Genomic DNA, 19,937 nt, shown 5'->3' on the forward strand with positions numbered 1-19,937 from the left:
AAAAAATACTTTTAATCTGAACTGCCTAGCTTCAGCTTCCAGCAGCTGGAACTTGTACATTGTCTTCGAATCTGGAGATCCATCTTTTATCAGAATTCTTCCTGTTTTAGTACTTCTGGATTCATAGAATCACAGAATCATAGAATGGTTTGGGTTGCAAGTGACCTTAAGGACTATCTAGTTCCAACTCCACTGCCACGGGCAGGGACTGCTCTGCCAGACCAGGTTGCCCAAAGCCCCATCCAGCCTGGTCTTGAACACCTCCAGGGATGGGGCAACCTGTTCCAGAGCCTTACCACCCTCAGAGTGAAGAATTTCTTCCTCATATGTAATCTAAATTTCCTTTCTTTTAGTTTAAAGCCGTTCCCCCTTGTTCTATCCCTACGCCCCCTGACACAGAGTCCCTCCCCAGCTTCCTTGCAGCCCCCTTTAGGCACTGGCAGGCTGCTGTGAGGTCTCCCCGGGGCCTTCTCTTCTCCAGGCTGAACAAACCCAGCTCCCTCAGCCTGTCTTCACAGTAGATGTGCTCCAGCACCTTGATCATCCTTGTGGTTCTCTGGACTTGTTCCAACAGGTCCCTGTTCTTCTTGTGCTTGGGTCCCAGAGCTGAGTGCAGGGCTCCAGGTGGGGTCTCACGAGAGCAGAGGAGAGGGGGACAATCCCCTCCCTCGCCCTGCTGGCCACTCTGCTGTTGGTGCAGCCCAGGGTACGCTTGGCTTTCTGGGCTGCAAGCACACATTGCTGGCCCACGTTGAGCTTCTTGTCACCCAACACCCCTAGTCCCTTCTCTTCAGAGCTGTTCTCAATCCATTCTCCAACCAGCCAGTATTTGTGCTTGGGATTGCCCCAGCCCAGGTGCAGGACCTTTCACGTGGCCTTGTTGAACTCCATGAGGTTTGCACAGGCCCACCTCTCAGGCCTGCTCAGGTCCCTCTGGATGGCATCCCTTCCCTCCAGCGTGTTGGCCGCACCACACAGCTCGGTGTCATCAGCAAACTTGCTGAGGGTGCACTCGGTCCCACTGCCCGTGTCACTGACAAAGATGTCAAACAGCGCCGGTCTCAGTACTGACCCCTGAGGAACACCACTTGTCTCTGATCTCCACCTGGACATTGAGCTGTTAACCACAACTATTTGAGTGTGACCATCCAGCCGATTCCTTACCCACCGAGTGGTCCATCCATCAAATCCATGTCTCTCCTCCAAGTATGAGACAAGGATATCATGGGGACAGTGTCAGATGCTTTGCACAAGTCCAGGTAGATGGTGCCAGTTGCTCTTCCCCTATCCACCAATGCTGTAACCCCATCATAGAAGGCCACCAGATTTGTTAGGCAAATTCAGATCGATTCACCCCTTAACCTTGTCTGTCTTAAGCAAAACACATTGACCTCCTTGACTGTTTGGCATGTTTTCCAGTGTTCCTGTGGATCCTTGAATCCTTTCAATATGTCAACATTGTTCTTCGGCCATGGTCAGGACTAGATGATCGGTATTGTATCACTGTGAAGTCCGAATCTTTCTACTAAAGGGTGACTTTAACATTTTAAACTAAAATATCACATGGAGTATTCCTGTTCAGCTAATTATCAATAAACCAAATGCAGGGATTTTGTGCCTAAGGATCTAATCCTTCATCTTGCAGTCTTTGTTCTACATGTGTGACTTTATATATTTTGTGTTTACATACATGTTAATTACTTTCATACAGCAACCAGAAGAATCTGTATTAGTGATCAATGCTCATTATTTTTTGCTTTCCCATCATTTTTAAACCTCACCAATAACAATTACATATTGTTTCTAGGTCATTAACAAAAATTTGAAATAGACTAGTCCCACAGGATCCCATTAGAATCACTTCTTCATGATGATTCCCCATTTTTAAAGTTACATTTGGGATCTCTGGATTAATTGTTTTTCGTCCTTTAGTAGGTGTCAGATTAGTTTGGGATTATTATAATTTTTAATTTCTGCTTTTGGAATCAATGGCTATCTTATGGAAGTCTGCATGTAACTTGTATAATATTTATCAAGCAATCTCATCTTTTTAAGTTACCATAACAAAAATCTATTTTTCTTAAATAATTCCAGTTAATGAATATATTTCATTAATGATTGAATTCCATATGAAGTCTTTGCTTGGGATGATGTCAAGCTAATGTGTGTATAGCTACGCAACTTTGTAAATACATACTTCTAAAGAAATATGGCTATGTGCTGGCCTTCTCCCAAGTTCTCTGAAACTTCCACAGTGCTCACAGACTTGAAGTACATCAGCAGTTCGTATGTGCTGATTTGAGAATACCTAATTATAGCCACTTCATGCTAATGTCCTGCTTAACTACTCCTGACATGAAGAATTTGTAGTGCTTATGGCACATGGCTACACTGTTTGTATTTTATCTCCAGTACAACAGAAATACTTGTATATGTCTTGTTCCCTGTCCTTTCATGAATTTTGGGGAGAAAAATCATGGTTGTACCATTTTGAAATGCAGAAATTCCCAGTGTAAATACATAATATCATTACCATATAATTGTATGGAGGGGTTACCATTTGTAACCCCTTCATCACAGATAAAACAATTTCAGTAAGAAGCGGGATTTTGGCCTTAGATACATTCTTTTCAGAAGTTTTTAAAACAGTGCAGTTGTTAGCCAAGTGTTACAATGTACCCTTTCTTGCAGCCAACCATTTGAAACTTTAGATTTTGGTCCAAGGTTCTATTTATGAGGGATTTATTCAACAAAGAAAGATGCTATGAGCCTCTATTGGGAATTCAATACATAGGTCAAAGATTGAACTTTCTGTGAAATATGAACCTTTGCTGGAAATAGCAAAATGAGATAGATTCTTGTTCTCATGTATAAAAAAAATTGAGTGGATTTTTTTTTTTAATGGACCAAGTTGGCAACTCTGTACTTTCGGAGTGTGATAAAAACCTGGCCACTGAGACCATTCATTTATCCTATATTATCTGTGAAGGAAATTTTTTCGTTAAGAAAGTATCTCATTGTCTTTTTGCCTTTTTTTTTTTTTTTTAACAGTGTATATATTATGGGCAGTTTGGGGCACTCAGTTTTGCTGATGTAATGCACTTGGATCCCATTCCTCATTCCATGCTCACGTGAATAGACCCATTGATGGCAATAAGACCACACAAGTAAATCAGACTTGTAGAACTGTGTTCTTGTGTTCCCGTGTTTTCAGTAGAGATTAAATTTAGGTGATGAAATGCTCATTGTTTTTGCCAAGCTGCTTTTGTGGCATAGGCTTACATGACCCAAGCAGAATCCTGTATTCTTAGCTGTAAGTGAAATGTTCTAAATTGTGTCATTTTTATAATCCCTCTTTTTCTCCCAGAAAGAAAGCTGTATAAAAAGCTAAGAGAGCCTCTGTTGTAGGATCTGATGGACCTCAATTTAGATAGTAACACTGACTTTTATTAGGGATGGATAATTGAATCTCATCTGTGATGGCTGTCCCACTGTTTGCTTTCTGTTTTGTTTTCTGTTTTTTTTTTTTTTTTTTTTTTTCTGTTTTAAATACTACAAATCGTATTTAGTTAGGTTAATCTGGGTGGTCATATCAAAGGCTGTGTCGGTTCACTTTTGTTTATGATTCTTTAAAGACAGCTGGAAAAGAAAGGGACTCCTTTTCCACATTCATGAGGATCAAAATCCTTACTAAAGTATTGATTTATTTATAGGGCAGAAGTGTACAAATTATGTACACAGAGTGCAACGGGAAGGGTGCTCCTCTTTCCAGCCACCTCTCCACTGACCTCTGTCAAATATGGAGACTTCTAACTCTGGGTTTCCAGCTGTATTTAGCTACTTTGCATGGCATTCAAATACTATAGAGCGCAAAGACTATATGGCTTTGGCTCCTTTCCCCTCACTGGAAAAACTGGTTCAGGGAGGTGAATGTTATATCCAGCCCTTCTCTGGCAAAGCTCATTGTGCCTTGGGGTGTTTCACCTCTGTGGGTGGTGATAGTACTTTCTTTGCTGCTCTTAGGGTGATAAATACCAGTGTAGGTAGCTGTACTCCTGCTAATGCTTGCATGAAACTCCCCAGGGAGAGACTTGAGAGGGTGCTGAGAATGAATGGATTGGCTTTTGTATCACCAAGATATGCCTAATTTTTTCCACCTCTATTGTCCTCTGCATGCGTGGTTCTTCAGAGCCAGGATACAGTTGGTTGGTTGTACAACCAGGACAGCCAGCAAAGTTTGGCAGATTCGTCCTCTCGATGAGCAATATAATTGCTCATAATATGATTCACGCTTAAAAATTCACAGGGAAAAACACATATAGATGGCATTATTGTTTTATTTAAGGTGTGAAACTTGATAAGAACAAAGTACATGTATAGGCATAACAGATGTTGGAGGTACATATTTATATACTGCAGTGTCACTGAAAGGAGAGAACTAGTGTGTCCGAATAAAACCTGTGTTGATTTAAAGGTCAAAATACATGAAATAAACTGTGTCAGAAATGATAGATTAACCGAAGAGTTAAATTATGGTTAAATTTGCGGCCTTGTCAAGCAATTTAATGCTACATTAATGAATTCTGTAGAGAGACTGTTTTGAATAGAATCCTTTTTCATCAGATGTTGCACATGTGCTTTCTGTGTTTGTCTAAAATAAAATGTAATGAAACAGCTAATAAAACCCCAATTTATTTGTTTCCTTTGAGAAATATGTTCTTAACATGCAACTACTGTTCTTTGTGTTCTGTATACTCTCTCTCCCTTTCAGAGTGTATGTTTTTCCAGTGATCTGTTAGTAAAGTTTTTTCTCTCTTCTTTGAATCGAAAAAATATTTTTTATATATGTGTGCAGATAGTAAAGTCAGCAAAGAGGGAAAGCTCCTAAAAGCTTCTCCTACCACTCAGAATTGCACAAGGGCCTTTTACAATTGTAGACCATGTGGTATGGGAAGCAGAATGATAAAAAGGGAATTGGGAGAAGGTAAAGCTTTGCTGTTTTCTCTTGCATTCGACCCTCAGAAGTGATCAAGAGGAGGGAAAAAAGCTGTCACTCTACACATTCAAATTCTGAAGTTGTTTTAGTTCTTTTTTAAGCTCTGTTTACCATGTAACTTTCATAAAGTCCTAAAGTAAAACAAGCTACTAAGAATTGGGAAATTTATACTGGTATGATCAGTGCCTTGCAAGTTATTAGCTACCCATCTCTTCATGACCTTCGTGCACTGTCTTCTGATTCCTTGGCAGTCACCCTTTCTCCCAAAGTATCAGTTATCTCATTAAGTTAATTACTATATTGAAATTTATTTTCACTTTTCACATCTATGACTTCCTTTAACACTGAGAACTAGTGTAAACTATCTGTGAGAAGATGCTGAAAAGCAATGCAGTGGTTGGTTCCTGTGAAAAGACTTGGAGCTTGTGCCTAAATGCTATGCTGTTTATTTTGTAGAACAGTGATAGCATTCAGCATTTTGGTTACAGATTTTTTATTTTTTATTTTTATATTTCTGAACACAGGACCTTGCTGATGGTTATCTCAGTAAAACACAGTTCCGAACAACAAACAGAGGCATCCCACCAGATCTCAAGGAGAAAAGCAGTGATAACATTGAACAAGCGTTGTTTCTGCATGTTGAAGTAAGTAGAGATTTTAGACTTCTGAGTTAATAAAAGAAATCATGAACAGGATTTTAAAAAATATTATGTTATTAAATTAAGTCCTTCCAGAAAGATTTCAGTTCTTAAGTTATGGTTTGCAGTGGCTTTTGGTTATTCTTCATTCAGTTCTTCTTGTTCATGTGTGCAGGTAACTTGGAGGTGAAAATTGGCAGGAAATGGAAAGGCTCTAGCATGTATATTTGTGTATATATATATATATATATATGTATATGTATGTATAGTTTCATCGTGGAAGGACAATATTTCTTAGTACACCAATTCGCTAACATTAAAAAAAACTTTAGTTTTTTGAAAAAGATAAGGCATCATTATTTAGTTATCTTAGAGGCAAAAATTAAAAAATTAAAGAAAACTTTCAGGTTTATGTTCATTTGAAGTGATATTCTGAAAAAATAAGATGTGAATAAGAGTTTTATACTTGTATACTTATCTTCTGCTGTGAGAATTCTTACCAAATATTAAAAATATTATGAGCAATTTTTTGAAACCAGTAGTGGGAAAGAAAATATATTAGGTGTTCTTTGAGGAAAAGAAACTGATTTCTTCCAGAAAATGAATCTTGTTCATTAAACTGAGGGTGACTGATTAGAATAATTATTTGCTTGTTTGACTCTGCATTAGACCTCCAGATTATTGACTAATCAAGATATAAACAGCAGAAATTCACTCACTTGTTTTCTTGTTATCATACATATGAAAAGAACTTTTGGATTATAATTGCCTGAAAACAATGGATTCTTTATATTATAAACCGCTGAATAGATTGACAGAGTGTATTTTCCAGTTACCTTTCCCTGTAACAATTCCTTTTCTTTTCTCATCATCACACTGATTTTTTTCTTTTTCCCCACAGAGACTCTGGTACAGGGTCTAAGATAAGTATTCTTTTGGCATGATTTCTAAGGAAATGCCACTTAAAACAATCATACCATCTACTAGGTAGTTGTTTCTACTGATTTTTCAGTTCACTCATGGATTTCAGCCGTGGTTTGAAGAGGGGTAGATACTTCAAATCCTAAAAATTTTGTGAGAACTGATGTCTGAATAGGTGAAATATGACTTTTACTGGTAAGTATAAGGCTGATCTTCATGCTCTGTTTGGCTGATCAGTGCAAGTACAGGACTGGACTGATGCAGCACCTGGGTCCCTCAGGGTACCATGAGGAGCAGCTAGGGTTGAAATGACACAAGTAAGTTGCTAACAAGACTTAGTCCTGTTGCTGTTAACACAGCTTGTTCAGTACTCTGAAAAAAGTTAGAAAACTTTACAACCCCACTGCTGGTACACCAGATTTGATACAAATTGAAATCCATAGAATCTTTAAAATCATTACCTTATATTTGTTTGATAGCTACGAATTAATAGCATTTGTTTGATAGCTGCAAATTAATAGCATTAATGCATCTTAAGCATTTTAGGTTTTCCTTTAATTTAAATTCTAGTGTTCCTTAAAATGAAGGCTAGTATCAGTGCTTCAGAGGTTGTTATTTAGCTGTCACTACAACAAGGTTTGTGTACTTTAGTCCTGGCTTGTAAGAACAGATTAATATTCATATTCAAAATTGCTTTTTATTACTGCAACTGTTTTAATAATGAATCGAGACTTCATTACAGAATGTATTTTAAAAGAGCATCTTGTAAAGCTGTTTAGTTCTTCCTCTAGAAAATGGTATCAACTATAGAAAGAGTGTCACAACAAAAGAAAAGGCTTCAGTCTTTAATGTACTGAAATATAGTTTTAGGTCAAACTCTATGGTTTATCTTGAAATATTGTGACAGATTTATATATCTTGAATAATAGACATGTCTATTTGAAAGGGACCTTGAAAATCAACTGGTCCTCTTTGAGGAGAAATCTTTGTTCATGTTGCATATTAGCAATAAAGATGAAGAATCAAGCAGGAGGCAGGTCTTAGAAGAGTATGTAGGTTATAAGACCTAATAGTATGCATAAGAAAATATTGTCTCCTTTCCAAAATATTAGTTGCCCAACAGAGATTATGTCAAATTTATATTCTTCATTGAACTAAAGGGCAACCAGGCTGTTAAAAGTGTAGCTATTTAATCTAGAATTTTGTAGAAGCAAACTGATTAGTTAGAGAATGAAATTTGCTATGGACATGTAAAGTAAAACTATGTATTGAAGGCTAAGCAGAAAGATGGAAGCAGTGACTGCAGGGGGATAAGAAGAAATGAGTGCATGCATGAAAAGTATGCTTTTTTTTTCCACAGATAAAGACTGTGAGAGCCTTGTTGCAGTAACAGTCTATTATTTAAATAGGTTTTGTTTTGTAAAAGTACACATTGCATGCATAAATCACATGGTTTTACAGAGCTACTGCAGTCTTTTAAAACACTTTATTGAAATAGATTCTGATGAGTAGACTTGAACAAAAGTGGGGGGTTTTGATAGAACTAGCAAAGTCCTCCATGGTTATATGCAGTCAGTGTTTAGCATATTTTTTAGTATATTTTAGAAAATGTATTTTTATATATTTGAAACCTAAGGGAGCTTTAAGTAACAATTATAGTTGCTTTTGCAAAATATGTGGCCATTGACTGATAGTTTTGCATTTAAGAATTTTCAATTTTCAAATTGCTGTTGTGATCTAGATCTTTGCTATATCGTATCTCTATTGTTTGTGTGTTACTGAGATATTTCCATCTGATCTTCTCCTTCAGTGTGTGGTTGGAGATAGGACACAGTTTTATGTAAGGTAGTTAATTAGGAACAGTCGGAAAGGAAAAATTAGGAAATTAAAAGTCCTTGTAATCAATATCCATTGTTAGGAACAACAAGCATTGACAAAAAGACAAGGCAAAAATGTATTGAAGTATATGGCATGTCAAAAAAGGCCACAAGATTTCCCTCCAGAGTGTTCCTGGGAAATCCAGTTCAGAGATTACGAATGGAATGTTGGTTTTGGCAGGCAAAGTGAAAATTAGGAGGAAGATAATGAAGGCAAAGTTTTGAAGCTGGTTGAAAATATAGGAAAGCTATCCATAATAAGGGTAGAACTCTCATTTAAGTAATTGAACCAGAGGTGACATTGAATAATCCAGTGGGTATATCCTGTTACAGCAAAGATGACAAATACAGTGTTGAAACTACAGAGAAACAAAATACTTTTCTGTTTGTTTTTAATCTGTCAAGAGATACTAAAGTATAATGATACAGTGCAAAAGATATGCAGAATAGTTGAATTAAAGTAACCTTATTAAAACAGAAAATCAATGATTGGATATCATATTATCAAAAATGTGCTAATATCATGGGATCCCCACGGAAACTGATCAAATTATTTGAAAAGTTTATTTCAGTTCATTGGTCATGGACAGTTAACTTTTTCAACATTCCATCCCATTCTCTGCTATCTAAATATTTGGAGTCTTCGTGGTGAGGGATTAATGAATAGCTATGTATTCTGGTCTTTTCTGCACAGCGGTCTGTATTATGTGGTGTGCTTGGTTCCATTTACACAACTTGTGTTTTAATAAAGAGAAGAAAAAGCATCAGAAGACCAAGAATAAAATCCTGTGTAGGTTTCTTTCTGCTGTTTTTAGACAGATGCAACATAAAGCTTGTCACTTACATCTTTTTTTCAGCCTGAGGAGGTGAAAAAGCAGTTTTCTGTATAAATCAGTCAACCTATTTTAGGGGAGGATGAATCTAGAAGAGTCTGTTTTTCTTCATTGATCAAGGAAAGCTAGAAGATGGTTAACTCAGATGTTGTTGTCTGCATTTTGTCATATAAATTTTGTACAACAAAGTATGGATGAATGCTCATTAAAGGCCACAGCAGTTATTGCTGTTGATTTCACTTGGACAGTAAAGCTTGTACTTAGTTCAGGACTGTAAGGATCAGCCATTGGAGCAGCTTGCATTGAGAGTCCTTGCATTGAGACTGGCATTCTTGACTTCAGCTGGACACTTCATTTTTTTTACAGTGGGATGCTCTGGCCCTTGTGATACCAGTGGTCAGAGCAGGCAGTCACAGCTGGCATGTGTGATGGAGCTGTACATACTGGTGTGGCAAAGTACTTCTGATGGCTCATCACCATTGGGGGGGAGGGGGTGGAAATTGCTGTATTCCAGCTCCTGCAGGAACTTCTTGCTTTCACGGAGATTCCTGTGTTGCAGGTGCTGTGAGTTACTAATGACGAGCTGATTGGCAGTAGGTTTCTGTAATGTGAGGCTGCCTGCTCTGTTGGACCAGCAGGAATGCAGCAGAAGCTAAGAACAGGTTTGGGAGCCACTGTGCTGCAAGTTGGCATGCTATCTATTACAAAGCAGGTTTTCCCTTTTCTGGAGCTTGAAGGCCATGCACATAGTAGTTAATTGATGGTTGCTTCAGCTCGTTGGCAAGGCTGCAGGATTCAGGCTGTCTCCTCGTTATCCTTTCACATGCCAGAGAGCCTTTGACATCTGCTAGTTTCCAGACACACTCCTGCTAATTCCTGAGCTGTCTTAGGCAGTAGAGGAATTGTCTCATGAACTTATATGAGGGCTGCATAGGGTGTTGGAAGCTGTGAGAGGGTACAATTACTTGCTTTTAAGTAGGTACAGTGTTAGAGCCATGAGTTGGATTTTGTTCATTGTATTCAAATGACCCTTAGAGCCAGCTTAGGTTAAGATAAATATGAAGAAGGTTTTACATCTGCATAGACACACTGAAACTTTAAACACAGGATGTTTGGAGACAGGTAAGCTTAAATGCTAATACCTACTTAGAGCGGTTTCAGAATGTTTTTCTCTTTGTACTTGTTGGTAACTGAGATGTCAAGCCATTTTTCTAACCATTGCCTGGTTGTCCTGTTTTATGCAGACCCTCTCTCTTTCCGTTTATTGTCTTACTAGAAAAGAATTGAGAATGTTTCTCTGGAAAGCCATTCTCTGATTTCTGTGGGTTTAGTTTAACCAAAATGTTTGTCTTCACGTGAAAAAGGGACGTTTGCTCCTTTTCTGGAAGAATTACATCCATGGCTCCATGTGGTAGTATACTTATTCAGACTGGTAAACAGAAACTGCTAATGACATTGTGGCTAACTATATTTGACCAAGTTTGTGAAGGACACTCCCTTCTAACTAATGAGATGGGATTCAGTCCTTGGGATAACAGCTGGAGAGATCATAAATCTTCTGGAGCATCTTTCAATAGATTGAAAAATAGCATGAGATGCAAAGCAGGAACTGATACAAATACATGGTGCTATTTTAAAATTTTAAAGTTGCAATTTTGATCTGGTTAGATTTTTATTGAGTCACTTGTCTTTCTGTGCCATCCTGACTTTATGCCAGGTGAATGTCATCTATACTTTTCTGCAGACAGCAGAAATCATGTATAACCACCATACTGTATTCTGGCTATTTCAACAATATTTGGTGTATATTCTTTCTTGATCCAGATCAAATCTGTTCTGCTGGGAGATCTGTCAGGGTCTGTATCAAGGAACATGGAATTGTATCATCTTTTGTATAATTTACTTTATACGTAGAACGTATGTTTAAAATATTTCTATGTCGATGCCCTGACGTTAACCAATTTTGTAACTGAGATTCATAGAAGTCATGCGTCACAAGCTCTTCACTGACATTAAATGCAATGATGACCAGCAGTGCAAGGGCAGTAATAAGTTCGACGAACTTAAACTGTGCTTGATTTTGAGGTATACTGGGACAGTAATATCTTGACTGAGGCCATAGGTTCCTCTTCCTCTAAAATTGGAAACTTATCCTTCTACATTTGTGTTTTTTTTTTCCTTTTTCAATCATCCTTCATTTTGCCTAAGCAAATTATAGTGAACAGAATGTTTTTTTTTTTCCCCTTCCTATAGTTGAAGCTATTTGAATGCTATGAAGTCATATATTGCATATTTTATTATCAGCCAATGGCACTGAAACACTGGCTTTCATTCTGGACATTAATATTTACCATCAACTGTATCCCACTCCAGCCTTTGTTAAGTGCAATGTAGATACCTCTTAAGCAAGGACAGAACAATTTCTACCATATATTATTATGTAGATTGTTGACAAGATGAAAAATTCTGTACAAAATTTGAAATGAGGACAGTCCTCATGCCTCAAAGAGCTTACATACTGAAAGAGTGAAATAGGAAAATCTGGATTCACTTATGCATTCTTTCTGTTTATTATTCAAATAGCTTAAGGGAAGCAATAACTTGGAGTAATAATTCTCTGTGTGTGGTTTGTCTCAGCTCTTCTCGGTATTGCAAAAGTAGTGAGTCAGCGTGGAACCATTTCTGAAGCTACAGCCATTGCTGCTTTATGTAGGAGTGGGCAGGTTGGGAATGTAGAAGGTCTGTTAATAACTGATGTTGCCTTTGGAAAATGAGCCCTGAGCTTCACTAACATGTCAGTTAAGTTATATATTTATTTTTACGTCGATTCTACCTTTGCTGGCAGATGTTCATTAGTGTAAGTGAAGATTTTCCTGATGAAGGGTGTGGGAGTGAGCCTGACATCTTTCTTGTACTTCATAATACTGTGTGATTTGCTGTTCGGCTGTGCTGTTCAGTTTATAACAATTAGAAAATTATAAATCTTAGTAATTATTAATCATTTTTTCTCTAAACAACTCCAGTATTTTTAGAATTAAGAACAACTCCCTTTTTTTGTGCAAAAGTAAATAGCATAAGCTCAGTGTAAACATACGCAGAACCACAGTATTTGTTGGATGGTTAAAAAATGTGAAGTAAAAACCCAGCAAAAGTACTTAGGGAGAAAAATGTAAATATATTTAATGGAATCCAGCACTCACTGGAGAAAATAATAAAAGGTCCGTAGTACACAGGGAGACAATCAAGTATTACATACGTCCCCCAAACATCAGTTTTTAGTGAATGATCCCAGCTGAAGAGCGGTGCAGCTGCTCCAGAAGCAGGTGAGTTTACCAATAGTCTTTCCCATAGTTACCCTGATGCTCCGAGGAGGGAGTAGGTCATGCTGCATATGTACTCAACCCAAATTATGTTTTCTCCAAAACCTGATTGAAGAAGGTTTGGTAGTTTTGACAGGAAGAAGGAATTCTAATTTCAGTTCAACTCAGACTCTTTTCAGCGTGCTGGGCTTCCTCTGCCATTGGGTCTCCCTGGAACCAGCTCTTCCTTTAATGCTCTTGCCCAAAATACTGCTGGGCAGCCTTGATGTGCCATAGTAGATGTCTATGCCCCATAATTCTGTATTAGCCAGGCCAACGTTTGGCCCTATCTTCCAAATTCTCTTGATGCTTCATTTTCTAGCATAGTACCGCAAGCCTTTTAAAATGCCAGGTCACAGGAAGAAAACCCAAACTGGTGATGGAAACCTGTAAAAAAATAAATCAAGAAACCACCTGTTCTAAGGAGATCTAAAGTGAGTTGCAAAATGCAGCAAAGATGCTTGTGATTTTGCTTAAAACTATATTAATCTAAAAATTGAATTAGCTTTTATTAAGCCACATGAAAAAAAATCTGGTATGGATTTTATTAACTTTGTTTTAGGTTAAAAAGCTTGGCAAAAGAATAACATTGTTTAGAAATATTAAAGCTGAAAGAAGCTTTGGGAGAGATTACTCCCCTTCCATGAGCTGGAAAAACCTCAATAAAGGAGGAATGCTATGGTGACAGAAGTCGTCTGAGTCCAAGATAAATCCTGCTTCTAGACTCTTTCGTTGGTGGGATGTTTCAGTCTTCATGAAAGAGGCTAAATGTTTCTACTCTTAGGAACTTCTAGAGGCATGGGAAGTTTCTCTCTCTCCCCCCCATACCTTTGCAGATCACTTTTCTGTGTGTGACTTTGGTATCCTGGCAAATCTTTTTAACAGTAGTTACATTTAGTTTTCAACAGCTTTGATGACATGCTGTTGGTTTGGCTGTTGTTGTGTGTGGTGGGACTGTAATCTGTATTCTCCATTTTACACATTCTTTGATTGCCGTTCGGTTTTACCCAGTAGAATGTACTTAGTGTGTTTTTACAAACCTTAGAAATGATATCAAAGCAAATACAAACTAATTATGAAGCTTTTGGGAGAACTGAAGAAGCACACTGTATGACCTTTAAAAGTAATTTCTTTTTGGTTTAGATGTTAATGCAAAGTGTTTTCAACTTTTTATGTGCTCAGTATTCAAAGTCGTCACTTAATATTAGCAAATAAATTCTACATCAAGCACTGGGAAAAAAATGTTCTCATTCAGCTTGGGTAACTGAATGCGACAGTTCACTTAGAGTTACAGTGGTTGAAGGCATGCCGTAATCCCAGCAGAAAGTCTTCTTTCTGCAATAAATAAACCTCCATTTCCTTTGAAGCACACGTTGAGACTAGTAAGTGAAGACAGTTTTCCCAGAGCCTGAACTTTGAGAGACTAATAGCACCACTGACAAAATTATTTATAAGCTCGTTCATTTGGCCCGTGATCATGTGTTACAGATATTGGAAAGAAATATTGTTGTTTTGTTTCTACTTCAGTGCGTTGTTTACTGACATCTAGAAACTTGTTCTGAAAAAAAAAAGTTGTTTTTATTTTTGAATCTAGAAAAGAAAAATTACACTGAGAGCTTTGAACTTTTTTTTAATTTTTGAAGTTCAGGTTTTATTAAGTAAATTTCAAGTATGAATTGATTTCATAAGAGTATAGACTGCATTTTTATGTATGCCTTTTTAATAAGTCATTATTATTAAGTCATAAATAATATTTTTTACATGGTGCCAGAGCGTACTTCAATAACAGTTCTCTTTGCCCTGTAAATTATGTGGCCAAAGTTACCTTAAAACTGCTTGTAGTTGCACGTACAGAAGTCTTAGAGATATGCAGGCTACAGATTTAGACTGTACTACCTGGCCTTTCTGTTTCCCCTCTCAGTTTTTTTAGGGTGTAATGTCTTTTATAATTTATTTTTTTATTACAAGGCTTGGTAACTTTTGTGTCAGATAGGTTGATACCCGTAGTTGATAGTTTTGATGTGATGTGCTTGACATGCCTTGATGTTTGTCCAGCTTCTACAGTTTTGTAAGTTGAAGGGCTTGTGAGAAATTAAAATCTGTTTTTCTATTTTCAGTTTAATGATATAACTTCAATAGTCTTTTTAAGAAAAACCTACTATAAAAATAGATCTTACATGTTATGCTTTTTAAAAAAAAAATAAATTCTCCCATCTTTTTTCCTCCAAAACCAGAAAGTCTGATATGAGCTACTGTAGTTTGAAGAGATACTCAACTGATGGGCATATCAACGGTGCTTATGGTAAACACCATAGCATCATATTATATTACTAAAAATATTACAGCTGTGTAACATCACAGAATGGCTGAGGGACCTCTGGAGGCCATCTGGTCCCACTGCTGCTCCAGCAGTGCCACCCAGAGCAGGGTGCTCAGGCCCACGTCCAGGTGGGTTCTGGAGATCCCAAAGGAGGAGACCCCACAGCCTCTGTGGGCAGCCTGCACCAGTGCTCAGCCACCCGCACAGCACAGAAGTGCTGCCTGGTGCTCAGGGGAACCTCCTGTGCTCCAGTTTGTGCCCACTGCCTCTTGTCCTGGCACTGGGCACCACTGCAAAGAGCCTGTCTCTGTCCTCTTCACCCTCCCTTCAGGTATTTATAGACATAGATGATGTCCCCTGGAGGCTCCTCCACTTCAGACTGAAAGTCCCAACCCTCTCAGCCTCTCCTCATAGCACCATTGTGGGATTTCTTTCCTGAGCATTGCTCTGCTTGGGGATAATGAGAATGAAGAGACTGGAGGAACATACCAGTAGAAAACATTGATTCTTCCTCATATATGAGCAGGTAGATACCACACACTTCACCATCTAAGTCTCCAAAACTGTGTTCAGTAGTTGAAAAAAGCTATATGCTAGAGTGCTTTTACTCAGTACAGCTCATAAATGGGAACAGGCATGTGGTTAACAGCTCACTAGAAAGAATAAAAGACCCATTTTTGTTACGCTGAATTTTACTCTAACAGCTTGCTTTATCTCTTAATTGTATGGGTTTGTATATGAAGACTCTGCACTTCAAAATTCAGTAGAATGCATGATACAAATTGGTGGTGGTGGTTCAGAATTGATTAATCACTGAGCTATGTCCAATGCAAAAGGAATATGCTCTGAGCGTATACATTGAAACTGACGGTGATGTTAAATATAATGAAAAGGAGAGTAATGGTAAAATCTTTGTGTTCCTAAAAAACAGTCATGTCGTGTGTTTGGAATGATCTGGCCTCTTAAAGGTAAAGATAAGGTAGTTCGGAGGAATAGGAGTACTTGTGAAAATAGTTGATGCATAACTACATTTTGGATTGACTATTATAAGGTAGAGAGAGCTAAAAGAGCTGCCTGTATCATGAGTAGCATTTTGGAGGCCTGGATTTTAAAGCGTGCTTCTGTTTTCTGCCCATATTTATGTCATAAGTTAGTGATAGTGGTGCATGGGGTTGGACAGTGTGAAGAAGAATGAGTCTTGCTCCCAGCACTCCGTGTGGCGTTGCTGCATCAGCATGTTGAGCGGTATGTGTAGAGCCAGGTGTAATTAGTTTGCTCCCTCCCAGAGTGGGAAGGAGGCCTGAGGGAGGCTGCAGTGCTCTCTGATCACGATTTTTTGGCTGGTCGGGGGGGCGGTCTGATGATGTGCTGCCCTAACTCAGGGCAGAGCATTGTCTTTTTATCCAGGCTGTATTTGTCAAATGCTTGTGACATTAGCTCACAAACAAGAAACATGACACTGTAGTATTTGTCAATACTGTTCTACCACAAAGAAAGCAAAATCACAGTCTAGTCAGTTGTTAACGTTTTGCTTTTTATGGTGAACCTCCAAATACTTCATGTTGCAAGCCTTGCATATATGCCTTCGTTTGTTTCTTTTAAATTAAATTACACTGGTACAGGGTAATGCTCTAATTTTCTAGGGAAAATGCTCATCTGTTGGATCAATACTCAGATTTTGGCTAAGTGCCTGTGTTTTGTAGCAGCATCATATGCTTCATTTTTCACGTTAGTGTATCTGCACTATTCACCTGTAACATACAGGTCATGTTGGCTTGAAGTGAGTATTGGAGATTTAGGGCCGTACAGTGAGCAGTGTTTTCTTGAGAACCAGGCAAAATGGCTGAACTACATGTTGCTGCATTGTAGAAAATTCCAAAGTCAGGAAGCTCTTAGATTGCTTGTTTTATTTCTTTCTGAAAATTATTTTACTACTTGTAAAACGATTCCTAAGTTACTGTCCCTCTAGCTATGTTTAAGTTACGTAGCATGGACTGCAGCCCAGCAAGCAACCCTGGCAACTCTGCTTTTGGTGGTGGGGATCCAAGACCTGATACCGACTTAGGGATGCTGATGTTACACCACTGAAAATTTACATCTACCAGAAGTGTAAAGCAGCAAATTATCTTGAAAGTTACGAAGACTAACTTTATTTGTCATTGGCATTATTGCAGTGTTAGGCCACATCATTATGATTCTACTTTTCAGTTAGTCTACCTGCCTTAACAATCTCTAGTCTTTGATACAGTCGTTTTTGCTGTGAGGTCTAATTGTGGGTTTTCAGATTTTTACCCCAAAACCATCTCACCATCATTGTCTCTGAACTGTTAATATGGGTCACTCTCAAGGTACATGAAGCAATGTTTTTCTCCTGTGTTACAAAGAACTGTCATTATTTCCTACTCTGGAAAAATAGGCAGTCCCATACTTTTTTTCCCTATGTTTTAAATCTTTCTACACTGTCAATTTTGTTAGCCTTGTTAATTAAAAAAAAAAAAAAAAGAAAAAAGAAGAAAAAGCAGTCACTGCTGGTTTATTAGTATTGTCAATATAGTGATTTACATTTCTTCTCAAGGTCAGAATGCAAAGTGTTCCTCATGTATATTATATACATACTGTGTAGTCTGTGTGTGATTCTGAGGTCTAATCCTTCCTAGCTGTAACCAAATAGCATTGAAGTTGATTGAGATTTAGGAAGTTGCGTGGAGGATAATGTTTTCTGTAGTTATGAAATATGTCAATATCAATAATAACAGTAACTTACCTAGCGTTATAGAGAGAAACACAATGAGGAGACACTGCTTTCTTGTCTCATAATAGCCAAGTTGTAGCGCATGTCCTATAAAAATGTAGCTGTGAAAATAAGGTTGGGTTTTGTTTTCTTTTCCTTCTATATTGGGCTGGTATTCAACATGGTATTACCAAGGCAGTATGTTAAAACTTAGTACTGATGGGATTGTGAATGCACCAGTTTCAAAATTACTATTCCAGTTTATAACAGGAATGAATTTGGTTCTGTGAGTTTGTATAAGATACAGGTGTTTTCCTGAATGAATAAGGCAATATATCTTAAATAATAGCAAGTATATTTTGCTTGAATTCAGCTTGTTAATGTTGTGTAATCTTTCTGCCCTGGTTTGCCAGGAACTAGTTCAGACATTGCTTAGACATGTTTATTGACAATTTCAGTGAGACACTCTCACTTGTACATTCCAAGTAACGGGAAGATTGTTTAAATGATCATATATGTTTGGGGATGGGAAAATGTATTGCTGAGTGTAAACTCATGTCTGTAACTGGGCGTATTTCATTTTGCTCAATGAGAAGCTTTCTCTTGATGATCTGTGGTGGTAGCAATGAAATTAAATAATATGAATTGGATTTGAACAGTTTTTACCATTCTGCCCTGAATTCTGGAGAAAAACTTAATGTCATATGCTTAATAAGATTTAAGTTTGCTTTCTGAGAAAAAGAGAACAGTAAAGAGTAAAGACTCTTCACAATCATGATATAGACATTTCTGTGGGATCAGTGATAAACTAAGATGCAGAGAGACAGCTCTAGCACAGGAGGGAGAAAGCTGTGGCTTGCAGGAGGTGAAAGATTTGCGCTGTAGGTAATAGGTCATATTTTTATAGTGGAAGCTTTGTGTCCAATTAGTGATTTTTGTAGTACAATTAATAGTATTTATTTCGATCCATATTTTGTACTTTTCCATATTTGATGGCTTTCCAATAAAATTTCTTTCCAAGACAGCTGAACCTAGCTTGCAGACTGACAGGGAACAAAAAAACACCTTCAAAGGAAAGCACATTAAAAAGCTTAGAAATCACCAGAAAGCATTAACGGCTCTGTTGGCTGTTGCACAATGGGATGCAGGAATTGCAATAATGTTCTTCTTCCATCTGGTGCCTACAAACTTGCTGTTTTCAGAGGCATTCATTACTGTAGCAAACTGTTCACTTATTCATTCATGTGTAGCTGCCCGTTATTCTTTGGAAAAGACTTGAGTTGAAATCGGCTCGGTTCTTTGTTGCAGAAGTGCTCAGTGTCAAACATATTACAAGAAGATGTCAGTCCAAATGCAAATACCACCGAATTTTAAAACATCTCCGCATGTTGTATGTATTTGGAATGTACTGTGAAGGTGTAGTCCCAGGAGAGTGGATCTTGACTGACAATACTCAAAGGAAAATCATGCGTTGTCTGTGCCAAAATGTCTGTCTTAGACTGAAATTTCAATTTCTGTTTTAAATTTCCTGGCTTGTGTTAAATAACATCCTAGCCTTAAAATTTCTTTCTTTCTTAGAGACTCGATGGTTATTTTCTTTGTTACATCTGGACTAGTTAATTTTCAGGATGTGAAATAGCTCCTGGAAGGTGTCACTCTGTGAGGGAAGAACAGTTTTCTGAACTAAAAGATGGGGAAGAGCTGGAGCTGGTTTTTTCAATCCCAGTAACAAAAGGAGACAACTTTATTTTGAAATGTGCTATTTCCTTATTCGTTGCCAACTGGGGGCAGTATTGGGGTTGCCAAATTTGTCACTTCTGTGCAGAGTGAGGGACATCTTGGGTCTAAACTGAAACTTAAGCCTTGTAAGTAATTGAAACAGATAAACTGAAACTTAGGCCCTGTACGAGGACTGTGTCACTAAATGGAGAGCAAACCTGAATTAAGGGTCTAGCTTAAGCAAATGGAATTCCATCTTCTGCTCATGAAATCTTTGATTTTCCTTCTTTTCAGATGTTAGCAGATAATACAGATCATGTTGGAAGTGAGGAGCGTCAAAAGAATTATTTAAAAGTGAGGAGCATCAAAAGAATTATTTAAAATTGACTAAAGATTTTTTTTTTCTTTTCATCTGGACCATAGGAGCTTCAGTAATCCATAGAAGCTCTAAGTGTAGATTTCTGAACTGACCTGGTATTTAGCAGTGGTAAGTCCTTCAGCTACCTTTAGTGGAAGCCTCTGACTACATAGTTCTTTGGAAAA

General features: G+C 37.8%; 1 protein-coding gene across 3 annotated transcripts in view; it reads left to right on the forward strand.

The window, feature by feature from the left end:
- Window positions 1–19,937, forward strand: part of ATG10 (autophagy related 10) — an 83,205-nt gene that overhangs the window by 1,673 nt on the left and 61,595 nt on the right. For all 3 annotated transcript variants that reach the window (XM_050716481.1, XM_035567576.2, XM_035567577.2), the window contains exon 3: window positions 5,521–5,640. In XM_050716481.1, the coding sequence (XP_050572438.1) occupies window positions 5,521–5,640 (120 nt within the window). The remainder of the gene's footprint in view (window positions 1–5,520; window positions 5,641–19,937) is intronic.

The sequence above is a fragment of the Cygnus atratus genome, chromosome Z, assembly GCF_013377495.2.
Source record: "Cygnus atratus isolate AKBS03 ecotype Queensland, Australia chromosome Z, CAtr_DNAZoo_HiC_assembly, whole genome shotgun sequence".
Classification (NCBI taxonomy): domain Eukaryota; kingdom Metazoa; phylum Chordata; class Aves; order Anseriformes; family Anatidae; genus Cygnus; species Cygnus atratus.